Here is a 19,495-nt window from a genome sequence, read left to right as displayed (position 1 = left end):
GGCGATAAAGCATCTGGATAAAGCTAAAGAGTATCAATTAAAAGCGCGAACTCTCTTGGACTTCTCTGTGAACATAGTGGAACCTAAAAGAAAGAAGAGGAAGTACAAAAAGAAGGCAACTGTGGTTGATGAGAATGTCAAAAAATCTAAGGTGGATCAGTACATCAAGTCTTCTGGTGAGATCATTTTAGGAAACATATCTCACAAAAATGAATTTTCTAGTTTTTCAAAGTCTGATAACTTTGTTTGCAATCTTTCTGATTCTATTCTTAATCTTCTTTTTCCTTCTCCTTCGCATTGCTATGGTGAAGATGATTCCAATATAATCTTGGCTAATCCTCAAATGATTAGTATCCCTATTGAACGACATGATGACCCCTATGATATGTTCAATGACTACATCATTGATACACCTGCTAATCCATATCTGAGCCAAGATGCTGGAACGCGTAGCGAGATAGTGCTCTCTGCTAATGTAAACAATCAGGTACACTTTCTGATAAACCTTAACTCCTTTAATAATAAGAGTATATATATACATGATAATGGGTGTAAGCATGTTCTGGTTTACTCAAGAAATGCGAAGTATGAATTAATTGGGGTCTGGAATGAGAAGCATGAATTTTGTTGGAAGCTTGTGTGTAAGAATGTGAATTTGCATGAGTATAAAGATAGAGGGACATATGTGTACTTGATTGATGTGGCTATTTTAAATATGCATAATTATGTATGGTACAAAGAATGTATTCAATTTGGAAGCTTGAAAATTATGTCTTGGAACTGTCAAGGGTGTGGAAAATTTTTTATTAGGGAGTATTTTAAGGATTTAGTCAAATCAGTCCAACCGGATATAATTTTCCTTAGTGAGACTAAGCAAATCAGGTCTAACGTTGAGAGTCTTTTCAGATCAGTTATGCACGATAATATGATTGTGATGGATCCAATAGGAAGGTCAGGAGGAGTTGCCTTAGGTTGGGTAGACACGGTCAAATTAAATTTAAGTCAGGCGTCAAGTTCATCAATGTTTGCATAACTGACCAAATAACTAGAAAGGATTGGATTCTGAGCTGCCTTTATGGACACCAACATGATAAGAACATTACTTGGAACTTCTTGATACAAATGTCTTTAGTTACCACTCTTCCTTGGATGGTAATTGGAGACCTCAATTTCACTTTAAATAAGGAAGAAACTAAAGGAGCGGGTAGAATAAATAGATTGGATATAGATAGATCAATTGAGGCAGTTAACCAGGCAAGGATGGTTGATGTAGGGTTTTATGGTTATCTGTTTAGTGGTTGAATCACAGAAATGACACAAAATTAATTGAGAAAAGATTAAATAGAAGTTTAGCGAACAAAGGGTGGTTGGATTTATTTCCAGATGTTAAGGTGGTTCATTTAAGTGCAATTGCTTCTGATCATAGTCCAATAATTCTGAGCACTAACCATGTCATGAATGATGGGGATAAACCGTTTAAGTGTTTTGGTACTTGGTTAGAAAATGAGTCTTGTATTGATGTTATAAATGATTCTTGGTTAACTCATCATGATGGATCTCCGGATTTTAAAGTAGTCAAAAAACTTTTTGTTGCTAAGAAAAAAATAAGTCTGTGGAATAAAACTCAGTTTGGTAATATTAGTTTAAAACTATAACAAGCGAAAAATGATCTAGAATGTGCCAATAATAACCCTCTTTTAACCAATAAATCTGGAATCATGAAAAATCTGAGTCTTCAAGTTGAAAAATGGTATGAAATAAATGAGTCGTTTTTGAAAATTAAAAGTGGTGATAAAATGTTGAATTTGGGTGACAAAAATTCTGGTTACTTCCATGGTCTAGTGAGAACTAGAATAGGAACTCTTTTAGTTCTTTAAAAGATGAAAAAAATTTACGGGTTGAGGGTAGAGCTAATATTAATGAAGTTCTTTATAAGCACTTCTCTAATATGGCCTCTACTACTAACCTAGTTGTCAATGATGACTTAATTTCCAATATCTGTTGCATGGTGTCTGATGAGGATAACTATACCCTCATGAAAATGCCGGGGTATGATGAAATTAGGGATATCGTGTTTAAATTGGCTCCGAATTCTTCCCCTGGTCCTGATGGGTTCTCATCTGTCTTTTTTTAAAAAAACTGGGATTTAGTGTCAATTGATATTGTAAATATTGTTCAAATATTTTTTAGTTCAGGCTTCCTTCTTAAAGAATTAAATAACAATTTTATTTCTCTTATTCCTAAAACCAAATTTCTAGATGAATCTTCCCACTTCAGACCGATAAGTTTGTGTAATACGACGTATAAGATTATTTCTAAGTTACTTGCAAATCGCATGAAACCTCTTTTGGATAAACTTATCTCTCCATTTCGGTCTGCTTATGTCCCTAATTGACAAATATCTGATAATATTGTTGTTGCGCATGAAATAATCAATACTATGAAAAAGAAAAAAAGGTAAAAAAGGTTTTATGAGGTTAAAAATAGACATGTCGAAGGCGTTTGATATAGTGGAATGGAAGTTCTTAGTAGCTGTTATGAAAAAATGGGCTTTGGGAATGACTGGTGTAATTTAATAAAACAATGTATGGAAACTACTAGCTCTGTTGTGCTCCTTAATGGTTCACCTGGTAAACATTTCTTCCCTACTAGAGGAATCAGGCAAGGAGATCCTCTATCTCATTACCTATTCATTTTATGTATGGAAGCTCTTTCTCGGTATCTTATGCTTTCCCAAAAGAAGGGGTTAATCCATGGTATTAAGGTTACCAAGAATGCTCCCCCTATTAATCATCTGATGTTTGAAGATGATTGCCTGATTTTCAGCAATGCTGATTTGGTTGGGAGTAAAAATATTCTCAATATTTTAACTGAATTCAGTGAAGGTTCGAGCCAACTAATTAACTTTCAGAAATCTGGGATCTTCTTTAGTAGCAAAGTTCCCAATAAGTTTCAGAAAATCATGATAAAAAATTTAAAAGTTCAAAAGATAAAAATGGATGATAGGTATCTTGGTTCGCCGTTGTTCACCAACACTTCTAAAATTGTTTGCTTTGAGCCGATATTGGAAAAAATAGCCAGTATATTGAAGGGTTGGAAATGTATAAATATGTCTGGGGAAGGTAGAGTTGTCCCAGCTAAAACTGTGATAGAAAATATACCAAACTACCAAATGAATTGTTTTCGTATAACGAAACACACTTTAAACAAAATTAAGTCGCTCCAACGTGACTTTTTCTGAGGAAAAAAAGAGGGTAAATCCAAAGGGATATATTTGAAATCTTGGGATCCTATTTGTAAAAACAAACTAGAAGGTGGTTTAGGTTTTAGGAACATTCATATAACGAATTAAGCTATGATAACAAAAATAAGGTGGAGGCTTGTGGCTTACCCTAAGTCTCTCTGGGATACAATTTTTAAGCTAAAATACTTTCCCAATAGTGACATTCTTGATAACAATTTTAAAATAAAAGTTACGGATTCCTGGTTATGGAAAGGAATAGCAAAAAGCTTTCAGCATCTTAGGAAATACAGCTACTGGGAGGTTAACAATGGGAAGGATATTGATGTCCTAACCCATAAGTGGCTTCTAGGAGTTGATAGTATTGTTCAAACTCTGGATTCCTTTGGGTATTGTGGCTTTAATAAAGTGTGTGATCTTTTCAATTCTGAGTCGTCTGACTGGGATAAAAACAAACTTAAATTGTGTTTTGATGAGGAAACCATACATAAAATCTTAAAAATCAGGATAGATAGGAACAAAATGACAAGTTAAAGTGGAGTCTAACACCAAATGGTGAATTCTCTGTTAAGTCACTTTATAAACAATTAAATGAGGATATGGAACATTTGCCAAGTACCAATGGTGTTAGGACTGGTACTTGGAATAGCTAGAATGTGGAATATGGGGGTTATGCCTAGGATAAAAGTCTTTTTGTGGAAATGTTTGCATGATATTCTCCCTGTGGGAGAAAGAATTGGTAAAATTTTGCCGGATGTCAATACTACATGTGCTCTCTGTAATGGGGCAATTGAAAGTCTAGACCATCTCTTCATGAAATGTGAGTTTGTTAAAAATGTTTGGAAACACTTACCGTATAATACTAGTAGTGCGAAAACTAAAAGTAATACTTTGAATAATTGGATTCAAACTTGGTTTCAAAACAAAAATAAATTCCAGCATGATGATATTAGCTGGGAAAACATTTGTGCTATCACTATGTGGTTTGTTTGGAAAGCTAGGTGTGAAAGTTTCTTCAACAGAAGTAAACCAAATCACAAGGATACTGCATTTCAGATCATGATTCATATATCGGCAACAAAGAAGTTGGATGTGTCTAAGAAGTATGGTTTTGAAGAAAGAAAACAAGGGAAAGCCTATTTTTCTGTGCTCAACAACAACAATGATTCTAACAAGTATATAATCATGTTTGCTACAGATTCTACAAGAAAGTTCAGAGGAGCAAGGTGCATTACTGCACCCCAAGGTGTAGACAGCAAGGAAATGAAGTAGGCCTTGATATCTGTGATGCAGTGGTTGTCAACAACAAAATTCAAGAATATCGCAGTATTTTGGCAGGTGGGGGAGTCATCTAGTGACTCAAATCAGTTGGAAGGCAAAGTAAATTTGAAAAAATATATGTTGGACAAGGATTTCTGTAGCTACTTTAATTACTTTAAATTTTTTGAAGTTCACATTTGTAATACTTTGGAAGCTAATGTTGTATTGATGGGGATGTATAGACTTAGAAAGCTTTTTGGAAAAGATTGGTCTTAGTGAAACAAGGAAAAGAGAAACATGAGGAACTGGCTTGAAGTCTTAGATAGAATGGATAATCAATCTAAAGGACAAACAAGTTTTACATCTGGTTTCTCACAAGAAGATTAAGATGTTAATGAAATTTCTAGTGGGGAAGACAGGGTCAGTGATATTGGTATCAACAGGGATGGAAAAGGGAGGAAAGAAAGTTTCGATAATGTCAGCACTTATGGTGAAGGCAAAAGAGACGTATCTTATATTATGGGAAGAGGAAGGAAGGATAGCAATACCAAAAATGTCGCAAAGGATGGCGTAGAAAGGAAATCTTTCAAGAATTCATTATATGAAAAAGGAAGTACGAGCAGAGTTCCGGGTGATATGAATTCTACGAATACCAACAATGAAAAGACTAGGTATAATCCTCAGGATAATAGTCAATTTGGGTATGTAACTGTAACGTCAGACTCTATTATTGATGATAATTAAGTTCTCTTTTGCCAAAAAAAAAAAAAAAAAGTACTTACCTCAATAAAAGAGTGGCCGACTGGTGATGCATTCCAAAGCTTAATGTATATATCCTCGTTTAGGTCTCACGGAGTTGTTGGACTTAGGAACTCAGAAAAGCTGCATTTTATTGAGTTTAGGGAGCAATTTTTATTAGCAAAAGAATTTTCAAACATGGACACAACTTATGGTCCAACAATGGGTCAATATTATTGTGCTTATGAAAGCTAATCAAGGACGAGTGTGTATAATGAGATATACAATTATTTATTTATTTATTTGAAGCACATAAATTCATACATAAGTGCTCGTAGAATGAGGGGGATAAATATAAATAATGTATGTCTAAATATGAATTTTGTACCCAAAGTGATTAACCCACCTAATCAACCCTAATTAGAAAATATGATTAAGAAATTCCAAATGGAGTGGAAAGAACGGATTGTGTACGTCCACGATACCACATTGGGAAAGTGGGCCCTTCTTAGATGTGTCTAATTTCAATAATCCACTTTTGCTAAGCTACAAGTTATAATTATGTATTCAAATTAGTGACCCACTTAGTGCTAATATCATCATGAGAATCTGATTTTGTAATCGGATAATTTTTTGGTGAATAATCCTTTTCGCAAAAAACAACTTGGAATAAAGTTTACAAGACACTGATGTTTGAGCTCCTGATGTTTGATTCATTTGAGACCTAATGTTTATATTAAAAAACTAATAATACCCATTTTAGTATGTTAATTAATAAAAAAATTAAGAATCATTTTATATGATTTAAGTTAAGTACGAAAGACATATAAAAGTATTAGAAATTCTAAAAGTATGTATAGAATATGCGCAATTATATTTAGGGCGATCTCAAGTGATTCTTTCATGCCTTATTGCAATATTTTATACATCCTTAGAAAGTGAAATGGAAACTTATATTAATACGTTAGGTATCAATGTGTTCTTCTTTTATCTTATCTCAGCGACTCAGCGAGACAAGGATTATTCAACCAGTGATAGTATAATCTGAAAACAGTGATAGTCTAAAAAAAAAAAAAAACAAACAGAAAGAAAGAAAGAAAAGAAAAAGATCACCAAACGGTCCGAACCCTGAAAATCATCTTCATGGTATTGGTAACCATAAAAACCAGTTTCTCTTTATGTTGCCCACGGTTTTCTTACTTCCCACTAGGATTCGAGAACTCTAAATAGAATATACAGAGTAAAATTTTAATTTATTTAATTATGTGTATGAATTCCAGTTTGATAAAGCAATATATATTTAAGGTCGACAAGAAAAACAAAAAAATTCTTCCAAAGATACGGCATGGGAGTAGATCAGTGACTATGAAGATGAGAAGTAAGAAGACTATAACCTAGCCAGCTAGAGAGGATGAAGCAAGAGGTCTATATATTCCAGATTAATCTAACTCCTTGTTATCATTTGTTAGCAAAAAGGTCGAGCTAGCATGTACGTATCCTTCTTTTCTTTATTACAACATGGGTTAATTAATGATGATGAAACTAGTCGCAAAGTTATGATAAACAATTCATATTAGGGACCTAATGAAAAAATATTGACTCAAAATATTTTGCTCTTCCAAGAATAATTTTGGTTACTCTCATATACTAATGACTTTTATCTTTGTTGATTGTTTTCATAACAAAAAGAAAAAAAAAAAAAGAAGAAGAAGAAAAAGAACTTCATTGCCCTAAGCAAAAGTAAAAGAAATTGTGATACTATAGGTGTGGTTTTAACTCCAAATTCCATCTTTCTTACATTTTTTTACCGAAACTTACTTGTTTTTTTTTTTTCCATTCACAACTGCACTTGCCGTCTAAAGGCCAGCTACAGTTTTTAAAGAAAAATCAATCCAAAGATTGGACCTCATTATACAAAACAAAAAAACAACCAACCAAAAATCGCCAGTAAAGGAAAACAAAATATAGCATGGACTGGAAGAAATCAGCAAACACACGAAAGCATTTTCACGACACATGTGCATATACAATCAAGTAGGTTTTTTGATCTTAGTTCTATTTTTTAAGTATTGAACCGTATGTTAAATTGCGAAATGAAATGAAATAAAATAAAAAATATATTATACCTTAATAATCCAACTTTTTTTATGATTTTGAGGAAACTAGAGGACAATAATATTGTCCTTTGAATCCAAGTAGAGTCGGAACGATTCCGTATGAAACTAACAACCACACATAATTTTGGATTTCATACCTTCTAAAATTACATGATACAAAGAACCAAATTATCATCAAAGAAAAAGTTGTAGCACTTGATTAGTCTTATTCCAATAGGATATTTAAGTAGTGTTTAGCACTTGATTAGTGCTTGAGTGAGTCATGAGTATTTTGACTCATAATGGTCGGATAATTCCCTGTCAATTCAAGAGAATGGTAATTATATTACAAGGATTGATGATGTTTTCTTAACGTTGTTTAACGTCCCATTTTAGCATGTGAAAAAGAATTAATTTCCTATCGGATTGCAAAGCTACTAGTGAGTCGGTGTTTTGATTTTGTAACTTATGCCGACTTGCCCCCACACGGATTCGGAATATCTATCCACCTTTTTCAGTCAATTTCATCATGCCAATGCCAAAACTCGCCTTTTGGAAACTGACGTATACATATTGTATGGACGTAAAGAAAACAGGACCGGGAAAGTTCGCCAGGGGTCCGATGGACCTCTTCATTTTGCGGCGTCAACCAGAAGATATCATTGCTTGCCAGTTGCCACCATACCGAAGTGAGAAAATTAATCTTCTTTTGAATTCTTTTTCCTGCCTTTTCAACCAAAAACAAAACAGGTTTCAACGACCATTTTAATGCATTCTTGTACTAAAATGGTCACTTGCCGACTAACTGTTTCTCCGATAGCTCTCCCACAATAGGGACTATACGAGAAGAATGAAATGGCGAAGCCCAAACGAAAATTGTTTGGGAAAGATATTCAAGAAAATTATGCACGCATTAATGAACAATATTATGGAATCTGCTTTTGCATGCAAGTCTCATTCTTGGACGGCCTTTGAAATTTTGAAAACTGCATACAACAAGTGAAAGCTAGTTGATGCGGATACTAGTTGGTTGGTGAAAAGTTAGATGGTATGGTGTAGCTTAAGCGAGACCACACTAGATGCTAGTTTGTGTAGACCTAATTATGCCAGAGCAAGTCGACAGAAATTAAGAGACAGCAAAATGGTACATTCATGATGATGTACTAGAAAACTTGCTGGAGAGAGTTGAGAGACCCCATGAAAAGATGATTTAACCTCTATATGATCGATAATGTTCTTATCAAATATGTACCATACAGTTTTTACGAACTTAAAAAGCATAAGAAAACAGATTATAATGGGGTAAGATTTTATGTACATTGAGTGACTGAGATACTTGTGAATCGTAGATGAAAATGAATGATACGTGTAGTTTAATCACTGATTTGTACATTCATACATTATTCTCTCGTACTTTGTACTTGTAAGCAGATTAGTTGGGTATAATGCTTTGATGTAAATGGAATTTTGTGTTTGGGCGATAATGGGCGCTCAGCAGGTTTCCAGGATTCCATGTGTTTCTGTACATGCATTATTTCTTCACGGATTTGGTGTTTCGGATTAGAGACGCACCCCAAAATCTGATCCACAGGTGTAAGAGACAAACCAGGACTCCGACATTCAGAGAGCAGAAATGCAAAGATACAAAAACACTTTCTATCCCGGAAAAATGAGCCAGGTTTGACACCAACACGATGTTACAATTTGGTTCGCCTTTGTGATCTTTGCATGAGCCCAAAAGGATTAACACTTTGTTTATCAGTAGAATTTAGGTTGCGAAGAACAAATCATGTTACTATAGTAGAGTGGTAAAGTTTATGGTTATCTTTAGGCGATGATATCAGTGACTTAAGTTCGAAATTTATCCGCCCCAAATTCTTTATCGATCAAAGAACTAGCGAGAAAAAAAAGCCCCAAACCTCAACTTAGATCACAATTCACAACCTAGCAGTACTGGCATTGGGTTAAGCCCAGCAAAAACAAAAATGAGCCGCCAAGGCTCGTAGCCCATCTAAGATGCATCAAAGAACTCTGCTTATGTCACAAATTAACCACAAGAATCTTCACCACAAGAATCAAGTATGCTTCATTTGTTGGTGCAATAAAGAATTGCTACTTGCTAGCCAGTGTACTATTTTAGTGATGACATACGGTTGATTTAAGATGGCACCTCGGTCCGTTTATCGTTTATGTAGGCCTATCCATACTCCTAAAGAGGTTGGCCAACAGCTTATTCCAGTTGCGGTTTCCGTCATTTTGGAGGAAGCGTGACACGAGAATACAAGATATCCTCATTCAGTATAAAATCTTTAACTCATTTTTTTTTTATGGTACTCTATCTTCCAAAGTTTATAAAACCCACCCCATTCAACTCTTGTACTCTATTTGTTTACGTTTCTCTGAGTCCATATCTTCAAACCTCTCAACTGGCTTCTTTCATTCTTTCGTTCTTTAAATAACCTCAAGCAACCCATTCTTCTCGACATATATCTCTCTCTAGTCTCTCCGTCACTCTACTCTACTTGGAGACTCCATTTTGAGAATTTGATCAAACACCATAAGTGTAAAAAAATCATTGTTATAGAATGTCACCAGATCAAACACCAAACAGTTCAGACGGAGAAAGTAGTACTACTAGAACTAGTAACTTAGCTGAAGTTTCATATTTATCTTCTCAATTTGACCAACAACAACAGATTAAGAACCTTGCCATCTCAAATCAAGAAAAACACCAAGTATCCGAGGAACCTACTGATGAGCCCAAGACAGGAAAAAGAATGAGAGATGGTGGGAAACATCCAACATATAGAGGAGTAAGAATGCGCAGTTGGGGTAAATGGGTATCAGAAATTAGAGAACCGAGAAAGAAATCAAGGATCTGGCTTGGTACATTTCCGACACCGGAAATGGCAGCAAGAGCACATGATGTAGCTGCTTTGAGTATCAAAGGTAAATCTGCCGTTCTTAATTTCCCCGAATTCGCTTCTTCATTACCTCTTCCAGCTTCTACTTCACCTCGTGATATCCAAGCTGCTGCTACTAAAGCTGCAACAATGGAAAACTTAAATAATTCAGTATCATCACCGTCTCCGTCATCAACAGCCTCACCCTCATCAACATCAACGTCGTTTTCATCTTTGTGTTCGACTACTCCAACAACGGCTACATCCTCTTTTCCCGGCACTCCGGAAAATCTTACAACAACAACCGACGATGAATTAACTGAAATTGTTGAATTACCACAACTAAGTTCTTATTTCGACGAATCACAGCAAAACGAGTACATCTTTGTCGATGATTCTTCTATTGATAGTGATTGGTTCTATCCGACTCCATGGCTACAAAGTCCTAGTGATGATTGTAGGTTCTTTTCTCATCTTCCTGAATCTTCATTTTCTACCACATTTAATTCTTTGTTGTGGGATTATTAATTTAGTCGTGTTTTTACCACCAATGTTGCCAAAAGAAGATTGATTGATACGACATTCACATCAATAACAACAAACTCTACCGGATATTAATTATTGTTGGTTGCTGATAAAATTTAGCTAATAATGATTTCATCTGACATTTTGGTATTATCTACAAAATCAAGCTAATACTAATAATATTAACTAAGCAAAAAGCAAGAAACTAAAGGTGTAATGTTGTAATCTTTTGTAAATCACTGAACTAACAACCATAATGAACAGAAAAACATGAAAAGAATCGAATCATTTTCTCCAAGTGTGTTCCAAACTTTGTGTCTGATATGGTAGTAGGTGTGTATATATCTACTGTAAGTTTTCATTCAAAAACGTACGTACAGTATGTTGAACTTGGAGGGTCGAAAAACGATTGAAGGAGGGTTTACAGATTGAACCCAGTTTAAGCGAAGATTAATCAAATATTCAAAACTTGTTTTTTAGAGAAAGAAAGGGTTTATAATGAGAAAATATATATAGTAAAACTTGATAAATTAATTGCTTTGGATCAAAAGATTTATTATTTTTGCGAAGTTATTAATTCATCAAGTTAAAATTTAGTTTATATAAATCTAACTGGGATCCAATATTTTTATTATTTTAAGATTTAATGAACTAATTAGTTCATCGAAGTTTACTGTAGTACAATTTCGAAAGGTCATTCTATTAACTTACAGTTTAGATTAATCAGAGCTTATATGATGCTTAAAATGATTAGAAACGGCTCAGAAGTTCGTACAGCTAACTCAGGCCCAAAGATGGGGTATAGTATACTGCACCTAGTTACCATTTAAGTGACTAATTTTTTGGTGTTTTCACATTAACACCCACCACTTTGTATAACTACAGACTAATTTTCGTGGGTTTTGGGTTCCAAATCCTAAATTTCATTTTCTTGGTTGTTCTTGAACCCAGAAACAATTTGTACTTGGCAAGGATGTAAACCCACAGGTATCAAGCACCATGATCAACTTACGTATATGCTTAGCATGAGTTTCATTATCTATATGCTTCAAAAGAAAAAGAAAAAAAAACTCCATTTATATTAATTCTTTTCACTCATTTATCATCCAATCCAATGCAACTATGTTGGAAGTCAAGTCTAACCAAGACTATGACTTAAAACAGATTTTAGAAGTGCCGTGAAGAATATATGCACACGGATGACGTGAAGACTATATGCACACGAATACCGTACATGGTTGCTTGACAAACAAGCATAGAAGTTTCGAGAAGGTGTTTTTTTGTTCAGGAAAGACTTGAATCTGAAGTTTACTTTGTCTAGAAGTTTTGATTATTTAGGAGTTTGAGTTTTATTAGGTATGTTTTAGTATTTCCTTTCTTGAGAACAATCGGTGATATTGAGCTATATAAATAGGCTGAAAAGCCATGAACTTATGTACACCAGAATTATTAATCAATTGAGTTATTAAAAATTCTCTCTTATGTTTCTTTCATAAGTCTTTGTATATCAGATATCTACATCTGGTATCAGAGCATTCTGATCTTAGATCTATGGTTTAATCAAAGAAGAAGAAGATGACTACAAACTTGAGTTCAATCAAGGTTCCAGTTTTTAAAGGAAAGAACTTTGAGCATTGGAGAATACAGATGAAGAATATATTCTCATATCAAGATGTATGGGATATCGTTAGTACTGGATATGCTGAACCAGCAGCAGGAGTTGAACTTACTGCAGCTGAACAAACAACTTTAACAGAAAATAGAAAAAAGAATTCGAAAGCTACCTATATTCTGCATCAAGGAATTCATGAATCTATCATGGATAAAGTTGTGTACATCAAAGAGGTTAAGAAAGCTTGGGACTCTTTAACAAACTACTACAAACGTTTGACAAAGTAAAGAAGGTGAGACTACAAACCCTAAAAAGAAAGTATGAATTGTTACAGATGGAGTCAACATAATTGATTGCAGATTTCTTCTCAAAAACATTGAGTCTTGTTAATAAGATGAAAGACAATGGAGATATTATTGAAGACACTGCCATCATAGAGAAAATACTGCGTAGCTTACCAGAAAAGTTTGAATCTAAAGTAACAACAATTGAAGAGTGTAATACAATATCTGATTTGAGTATTGATGATGTGTTGGGTTCTTTGCAAGCATATGAGCAAAGAATATTGGAGAAGTCAGTTGTGAAACCAGTTGAGGAAGCCTTACAAAGTCAGATAAACTGGAACAATGAAGCAAACTCAAGAAGATATCAAGGAAGAAAATTTGTTGATAGGTTTAAAGTCCGCTGCTTTAATTGCCAACAAATTGGTCACTTCAAAGTGAATGTCCTGAACCACAGAAAGATAGTTCCTATAAAAACAATAATAGTGGAGCTTACAACAACAAAGCTGTAGGCTACAACAACAGTGGAGGTTACAACAATAGAGTTGGAGGTTACAATAAAAATGGTGGAGTGTACAACAACAAAGCTGGAGGTCATAACAACAAAGATGGTGGATATAAAGCCGATAATTAATAAAGAAAATATTGCAGAAGAACAAGATGAAGAAACTCTCTTGTTAGCTTGTTACTCAGCAGAAGAACAACCACAAGAACAATGGTATTTGGACACAGGTTGCAGCAATCATATGACTGGAAGGAAATATTTATTTGCAAGTCTTGATGAGTCTGTGAGATACACTGTAAAATTTGGAAACAACTCAACAGTTCCAATTATGGTAAAAGGCATGATAGGAATAAGACTCAAGAATGGTGCACAATCTTACATAACTGATGAATTTTATGTACCAAATCTTCATCAAAACCTATTAAGTATTGGTCAGCTTTCAGAAAAAGGATTCTCTATGAACACCTACAATGGGGTTTGTATAATTAGAGATAAAAGAAGGAGATTGATTGCTAGAGTTCATATGACTAAGAACAAACTGTTTCCTTTAAAGATTCATCATCAAATAGAGAGATGTTACAACTCTACTATTGATGAAAATTCTTGGTTATGGCATAGAAGAATGGGGCATGAAAATTTTCATAATTTACAAATTCTTGCCAGAAAAGAGATGGTCTCAGGATTACCAAATATTGAATCTCCTGAATCAAGGTGTGGAGATTGCATTTTTGGGAAACAACATAGAGATCCATTTCCCATTGGAAAAGCAAGAAGAGCTGAGAAATTATTGGAATTGGTTCATAGTGATTTATGTGGACCAATTGAAGTAGAATCTCGTGGTGGAAATATGTATTTTATTACCTTCATTGATGATCTTAGCAGACAAGGATGGGTTTATTTATTGAAACAAAATAATGATGCCTTTCTAGCATTCGAAAGCTTTAAGGCATATGATGAAAAACAAAGTGGTAACAGTATAAAGGTTTTACGTACAGATAGAGGCACTGAATAGACTGTGGTTGATTCTTTCATGCAAGCAAATGACTGCAAGATACACACCACAACAAAATGGTGCAGCTGAAAGGAGAAATCGCACCAATATGGAGATGGTACGTACATTGAGAAAAGCAAAGAATTTACCTAAAGATTATTGGGAAGAAGCTGTTGATTGTGCTGTCTATGTACTAAATAGATGTCCAACAAGAAGTGTGATTGATATGACACCTGAGGAAGCATGGAGTGGAAGAAAACCCAATGTGAGACATCTTAAAGTATTTGGGTGCATAGCATATGCACACATACCTAAAGAAATACGTAAGAAGCTTGATGACAAAAGTGAAAAGTGTATTTTCATTGGTTACAGTAATGCAACCAAAGGCTACAAATTATTGAATCCATAAACAGGAAAGTTAGTAATCAGCAGAGATGTGATTTTTGAAGAAGACGCTAAATGGGAATGGAACAAAGAAGTATCAAGAAGAAAGGTTAATGAAACAATATTAGTTGAAGAAGGAAAAGAAAGAATTGAAGATGAAGAAAGAATTGAAGAAGAAGAAAGAATTGGAAATGAAGAAAGAATTGAAGATGAAAAAAGAACTGATGGAATAGCACAACAAAATACAAGACCAGTACGTAAGCGTAATGTACCATCTCGACTGAATGATTATGTTATTAACACAGATGATGAAGAAGATGAAAAAGTGAACTTTGCTTTGTTTGGAGACTGTGATCCATTGGTGTTTGAAGTTGCCTCAAAGGATCAAGGGTGGAGACAAGCTATGGAAGCTGAGATATAAGCAATAGAAAAGAATAACACATGGAAGCTAAATTCTCTACATAGAAGCAATTGAAAAGGCTATTGGTGTTAAATGGGTATATAAGACAAAGTATAAACCAAATGGTGAGAAAGAACGTCTTAAAGCAAGACTTGTAGCTAAAGGCTATAAGCAAAAACCAGGTATTGATTATTTTGAAGTTTTTGCACCTGTTGCAAGACTAGATACTATTAGAATGATCATAGCCCTAGCAACACAGAATCAGTGGAAAATATTTCAGATGGATGTGAAGTCAGCTTTATTAAATGGAGTGTTAGAAGAGGAAGTTTACATTGATCAGCCCATTGGTTTTATCAAGAAAGGAAAAGAAAACCAAGTCTACAAATTAAACAAAGCATTGTACGGCTTGAAGCAAGCACCACGTGCTTGGTATACAAGAATTGATACATGCTTTCTTGAAAAAGGTTTTGAGAAGTGTCCATATGAACATACTTTGTATGTAAATAAATATGCTCAAGGGAATCAGATCATAGTTTGTCTCTATGTAGATGATCTTATCTTCACAGGAAATAATGCTGAGATGATTAATGAATTCAGGGAGGCCATGATTAGAGAATTTGAGATGACATATTTGAGTTTGATGCCGTATTTTCTTGGGCTTGAATGGAGCGTTTAAAGATGAGTAATTGTAAAGCAATTAGGACTCCAGTAGAAGAAAGGTTGAAGCTAGAAAAAGGAGGAAGTAGAGAATGTGTTAATCCCACATATTTCAAACTTCTTGTAGGAAATCTAAGATACTTAACTTCTACAAGACCTGACATAGTATATGGAGTAGAACTTGTTAGCAGGTTCATGGAATCACCATTTCAATCTCATCTGCAAGCAGCAAAAAGAATCTTAAAGTATGTGAAAGGAACTATTAATCTAGGGATTTTTTACAGTGCTTCAAGGAATGCTGAATTAGTAGGATACACTGATAGTGTTGGGTTGGTGACACTGAAGAAAGAAAAAGCACTTCAGGGTTTGCTTTTCATATGGGATATGGATACTTTTCTTGGTCATCAAAGAAGCAACAGGTGGTTGCATTATCAACAGCAGAAGCAGAATATATTGCAACAACTTCTTGTGCCACTCAAGTTGTGTGGTTAAGAAGAATGTTAAGTTCATTGAATCATGAACAGATAAATCCAACAAGGATTATATGTGACAACAACTCAGCAATTGCACTCACAAGGAATCCTGTTTTTCATGGAAGAAGCAAGCACATTGATATAAAATATCATTACATTCGTGAGTTAGTTAAGAATGGAGAAGTAGTTGTGAACTTTTGTCCAATTTCTGAACAAGTTGCAGACATTTTTACAAAATCATTGAAGGCTGACATATTTGAGAATTTTTACGAGAAAGACTTGGAATGACTAGTCTACATAGTCTTGGTTTGAGGGAGGCTGTTGGAAGTCAAGTCTAACCAAGACTATGACTTAAAACAGATTTTAGAAGTGACGTGAAGAATATATGCACACGGATGACCTGAAGACTATATGCACATGAATACCGTACATGGTTGCTTGACAAACAAGCATAGAAGTTTCGAGAAGGTGTTAGACTTGAATCTGAAGTTTACTTTGTCTAGAAGTTTTGATTATTTAAGAGTTTGAGTTTTATTAGGTATGTTTTAGTTTTTCTATTTTTGAGAACAATCGGTGATATTGAGCTATATAAATAGGCTGAAAAGCTATGAACTTATGTACACCAGAATTATTAATCAATTGAGTTATTAAGAACTCTCTCTTATGTTTCTTTCATAAGTCTTTGTATATCAGACATCTACAAACTGTATAAAAATATTGCATTTTCTTTTTATAATTGAAGCAAGCACCATGATCAACTTATGTCGTTAAATATAACCAATAGAAATCCCAGTTTTCATTTTTTACATTGAAATCTGGATTTTAGATGGATAGAATCATCCAAACTTTTGAATTGAATTTGAAATGGTAGAGAACGTATCATCAAAGACAATACCACGGGATGATGCTGCTCTAATCAAATACCATAGAAGAAAGTAAAAAATGGAGCATGATAGAATGTGGGTTGGCAAAACGAGAATTGCGAACAATAATTTGCAAGAACCTTGTACATATATGTACACGGGTGACTCTGCACAAGGTTAAGTGATAAGAGGATACCGGAGGCTTGGGTCTCCATGGTGCTTGGTCATTTTAGCATTGCCATTATGCCAAGGTCTGTCATGACTTGTCATGATCATAATAAGGTAGATGCACACATTTTTGTTTTTCATCACCTTAAAAAGACAGCAAATAGTGAAAAGAAAAAGTACTCCGATCGCTGAGCTATGTATGATTTGATCAAAGCATACACATGCTCCAATCCTTAAATGTCACCCACTAGCTTGTAAAACTTGGAGCCCACTTTAATGGTGTCTAGAGAAAACAGCATATATCATGAGTAAATAAATGGTTCTCTTTAAACTGAAAGAAATGCCTAGCTAAAAAAGTAACGGCCGGAAAGCCATGGATATGTCTGTCCAAGGTAGGTTTTGCATTGATCTATCAAATCTACAACATGTGTGTATGAATGCTCCATTTAAGGATAGTAGGGTAATATTTTATCATGGGTTTTACGATGTATCATTATCAGTAACTAGTATTTCTCCAACTTGCAACAGTGAAAATTAGCGTCAATAATGATCATAAAATGAATGATCATTCAGTTTCACGACCTTATTTCTCCAACAAAATAGTGGAGCAGCGCAAACTTAATTTGTTTCATATTCAAAAAGAGAAAAAAACAAAATTAATGAATATAGTTCTGATTGCAACGCAACATAGGATGATTTGTTTGTGACCCCATGGAAAAGGTTGTGGATACCATTCACCAAATTATTTGATGTTTCACTAACAGCAAGTTCTTGTGAAAATCCCAAAATATTCAATCTACTCACGAGCAAACCTCATGGCAGGTTTGGAATCCGTCCAACCTGTAAGACATGGCAGATCAGTTTTTGAGGGTATTTTGGAAGGGTGACTCTAGTCTTGTGCATTGACTTCGCACTTCATTGTTGAGCGCGGTAAGTCCCTATTGTCCATTCTCTTGTCTTGGCTGGAAAAGTAAAATAACGAACGTCGGGTTTAGTCATTTTAGGGTTGTCAAAAAAAAAAAAAAAAAAAAAGAAGACTGAAGAATGAGAATTATAAAGCTTGGGGAAACATATATAGGTGGTATTGTCTTTATTAAAATCGATAAGTCACTGTCATTCGTACGATTACATCTAAATATGGCAATCAATTCATCATATATATAGGATGGCCTACGTTTCAATGTTCAACGTTATCAAGTGTACGAATTATCTGCAAATGCAGGCATTACTGATTCACACGAGGGCCTATTGTTTACCTCGACGTTGAATGCTTAACAAACTGTCAACACCAACAACGATTCACGCACTAATTTCGAGTTTGATTCTTTTTATTCCAATCGCAGTTGATCATTTTAAAGGATGATTGTCAAAAAACAAAATACACAACAAGGCAATAAACCATGTATCAAGTATCAACGTATTCAGATTCATGAGGTGTTGTTACCCATGCAACAGTTCGTTGACGTACGGTGTAGCAGTGATTAGTCATCTCATGATTCACTTTTCGGCCATTTTGGAGGATTACAGTGCCTAATGAAGACAAAGACTCACAGATTTATTGTCCCAGTGTTCTTGGCAATCTTTTCAGCTCCAATAACACACCTTTATCCTGTTTATGTGTTTAGAAGGAAAAAAACGCTCCCATCTAACTAATAAATCTACGATGGTACGTCCTCAGCAAGTGGTAGACTAAATTAATGGTTCTCATCTTCTGCTTTCTTTCAAAAGAGAATTTGCTACTTTAATCGTAGTGGTAACTTTTATCAAGTAGAATATGAGCCTATGTGTACTGTTTCAGTGTTTAGATAGCGCTTTAGACATTAAAAAGCCTTTATCCTTGTTAGTGGTCCAAAATTTTTAAAAACGATGGAACCACCGGCAGTGGGAGGGAACTCCACTCTCAGGTCTCTGTTGTTTGCAAAGACTGACCATGCGCATTGATGGTTTGATATCGACTGTCGGCATTACCATCACATGACACGGTTTTACTTCTCAGTCGCACAAAACAATTTCTTTGTGCCGCTTGCAAATTAGTTGCAATAAGATTTCCCCTAAAGAAGTTTATACGACTAATTAAGAAACCAATATAATGGGAAATCAAAATTTTATTTGGATGATTAACACCATGCATGTCAGTTTCTTAAGATTACATTTGGACATTGTCGAGGAAGGTACGTACGCGGTCAGGTCAGCCTATCGATACAGACAATCTCGTACGATTATTTATTCAAGAAAGAGTTCAGGGAATTTATAACTTCAACACCAATTTAATGGTGTAAATATAAGCTGCAAGCTAGGGAAGGAACTAGTGGTTGCAGTTGCCGCACTAAAATGTCTGATGACATCGACAGAATACCCCTAAGGCCCTAGTGTAGTTGGGGATTCAGTTATTTTACGG

General features: G+C 34.7%; 2 protein-coding genes across 3 annotated transcripts; both read left to right on the top strand.

The window, feature by feature from the left end:
- The first annotated feature begins 9,691 nt into the window (after positions 1–9,691).
- On the top strand, positions 9,692–12,115 carry LOC113337879 (ethylene-responsive transcription factor TINY-like). 2 transcript variants are annotated; one of them, XM_026583434.1, is made up of 2 exons: positions 9,692–10,695; positions 11,928–12,115. In XM_026583434.1, exons 1-2 carry the CDS (start codon positions 9,921–9,923, stop codon positions 11,969–11,971), a joined length of 819 nt encoding a protein of 272 aa, XP_026439219.1. In that variant the 5' UTR covers positions 9,692–9,920; the 3' UTR covers positions 11,972–12,115. The 2 variants fall into 2 exon arrangements, with proteins under 2 accessions (XP_026439219.1, XP_026439220.1); XM_026583435.1 differs by lacking the exon at positions 11,928–12,115 and adding an exon at positions 11,715–11,750.
- A 223-nt stretch (positions 12,116–12,338) lies between these two features.
- LOC113337959 lies at positions 12,339–13,168 on the top strand. The gene is made up of 2 exons (XM_026583491.1): positions 12,339–12,648; positions 12,735–13,168. The coding sequence occupies exons 1-2, from the start codon at positions 12,339–12,341 to the stop codon at positions 13,166–13,168; spliced, it is 744 nt and encodes a 247-aa protein (XP_026439276.1).
- The last annotated feature ends 6,327 nt before the right edge of the window (positions 13,169–19,495 follow it).

This window comes from Papaver somniferum, unplaced genomic scaffold (genome assembly GCF_003573695.1).
Source record: "Papaver somniferum cultivar HN1 unplaced genomic scaffold, ASM357369v1 unplaced-scaffold_18, whole genome shotgun sequence".
Classification (NCBI taxonomy): domain Eukaryota; kingdom Viridiplantae; phylum Streptophyta; class Magnoliopsida; order Ranunculales; family Papaveraceae; genus Papaver; species Papaver somniferum.
The sequence above is the reverse complement of the archived record's forward strand: the minus strand, read 5'-3'. Positions and strand labels throughout refer to the sequence as shown.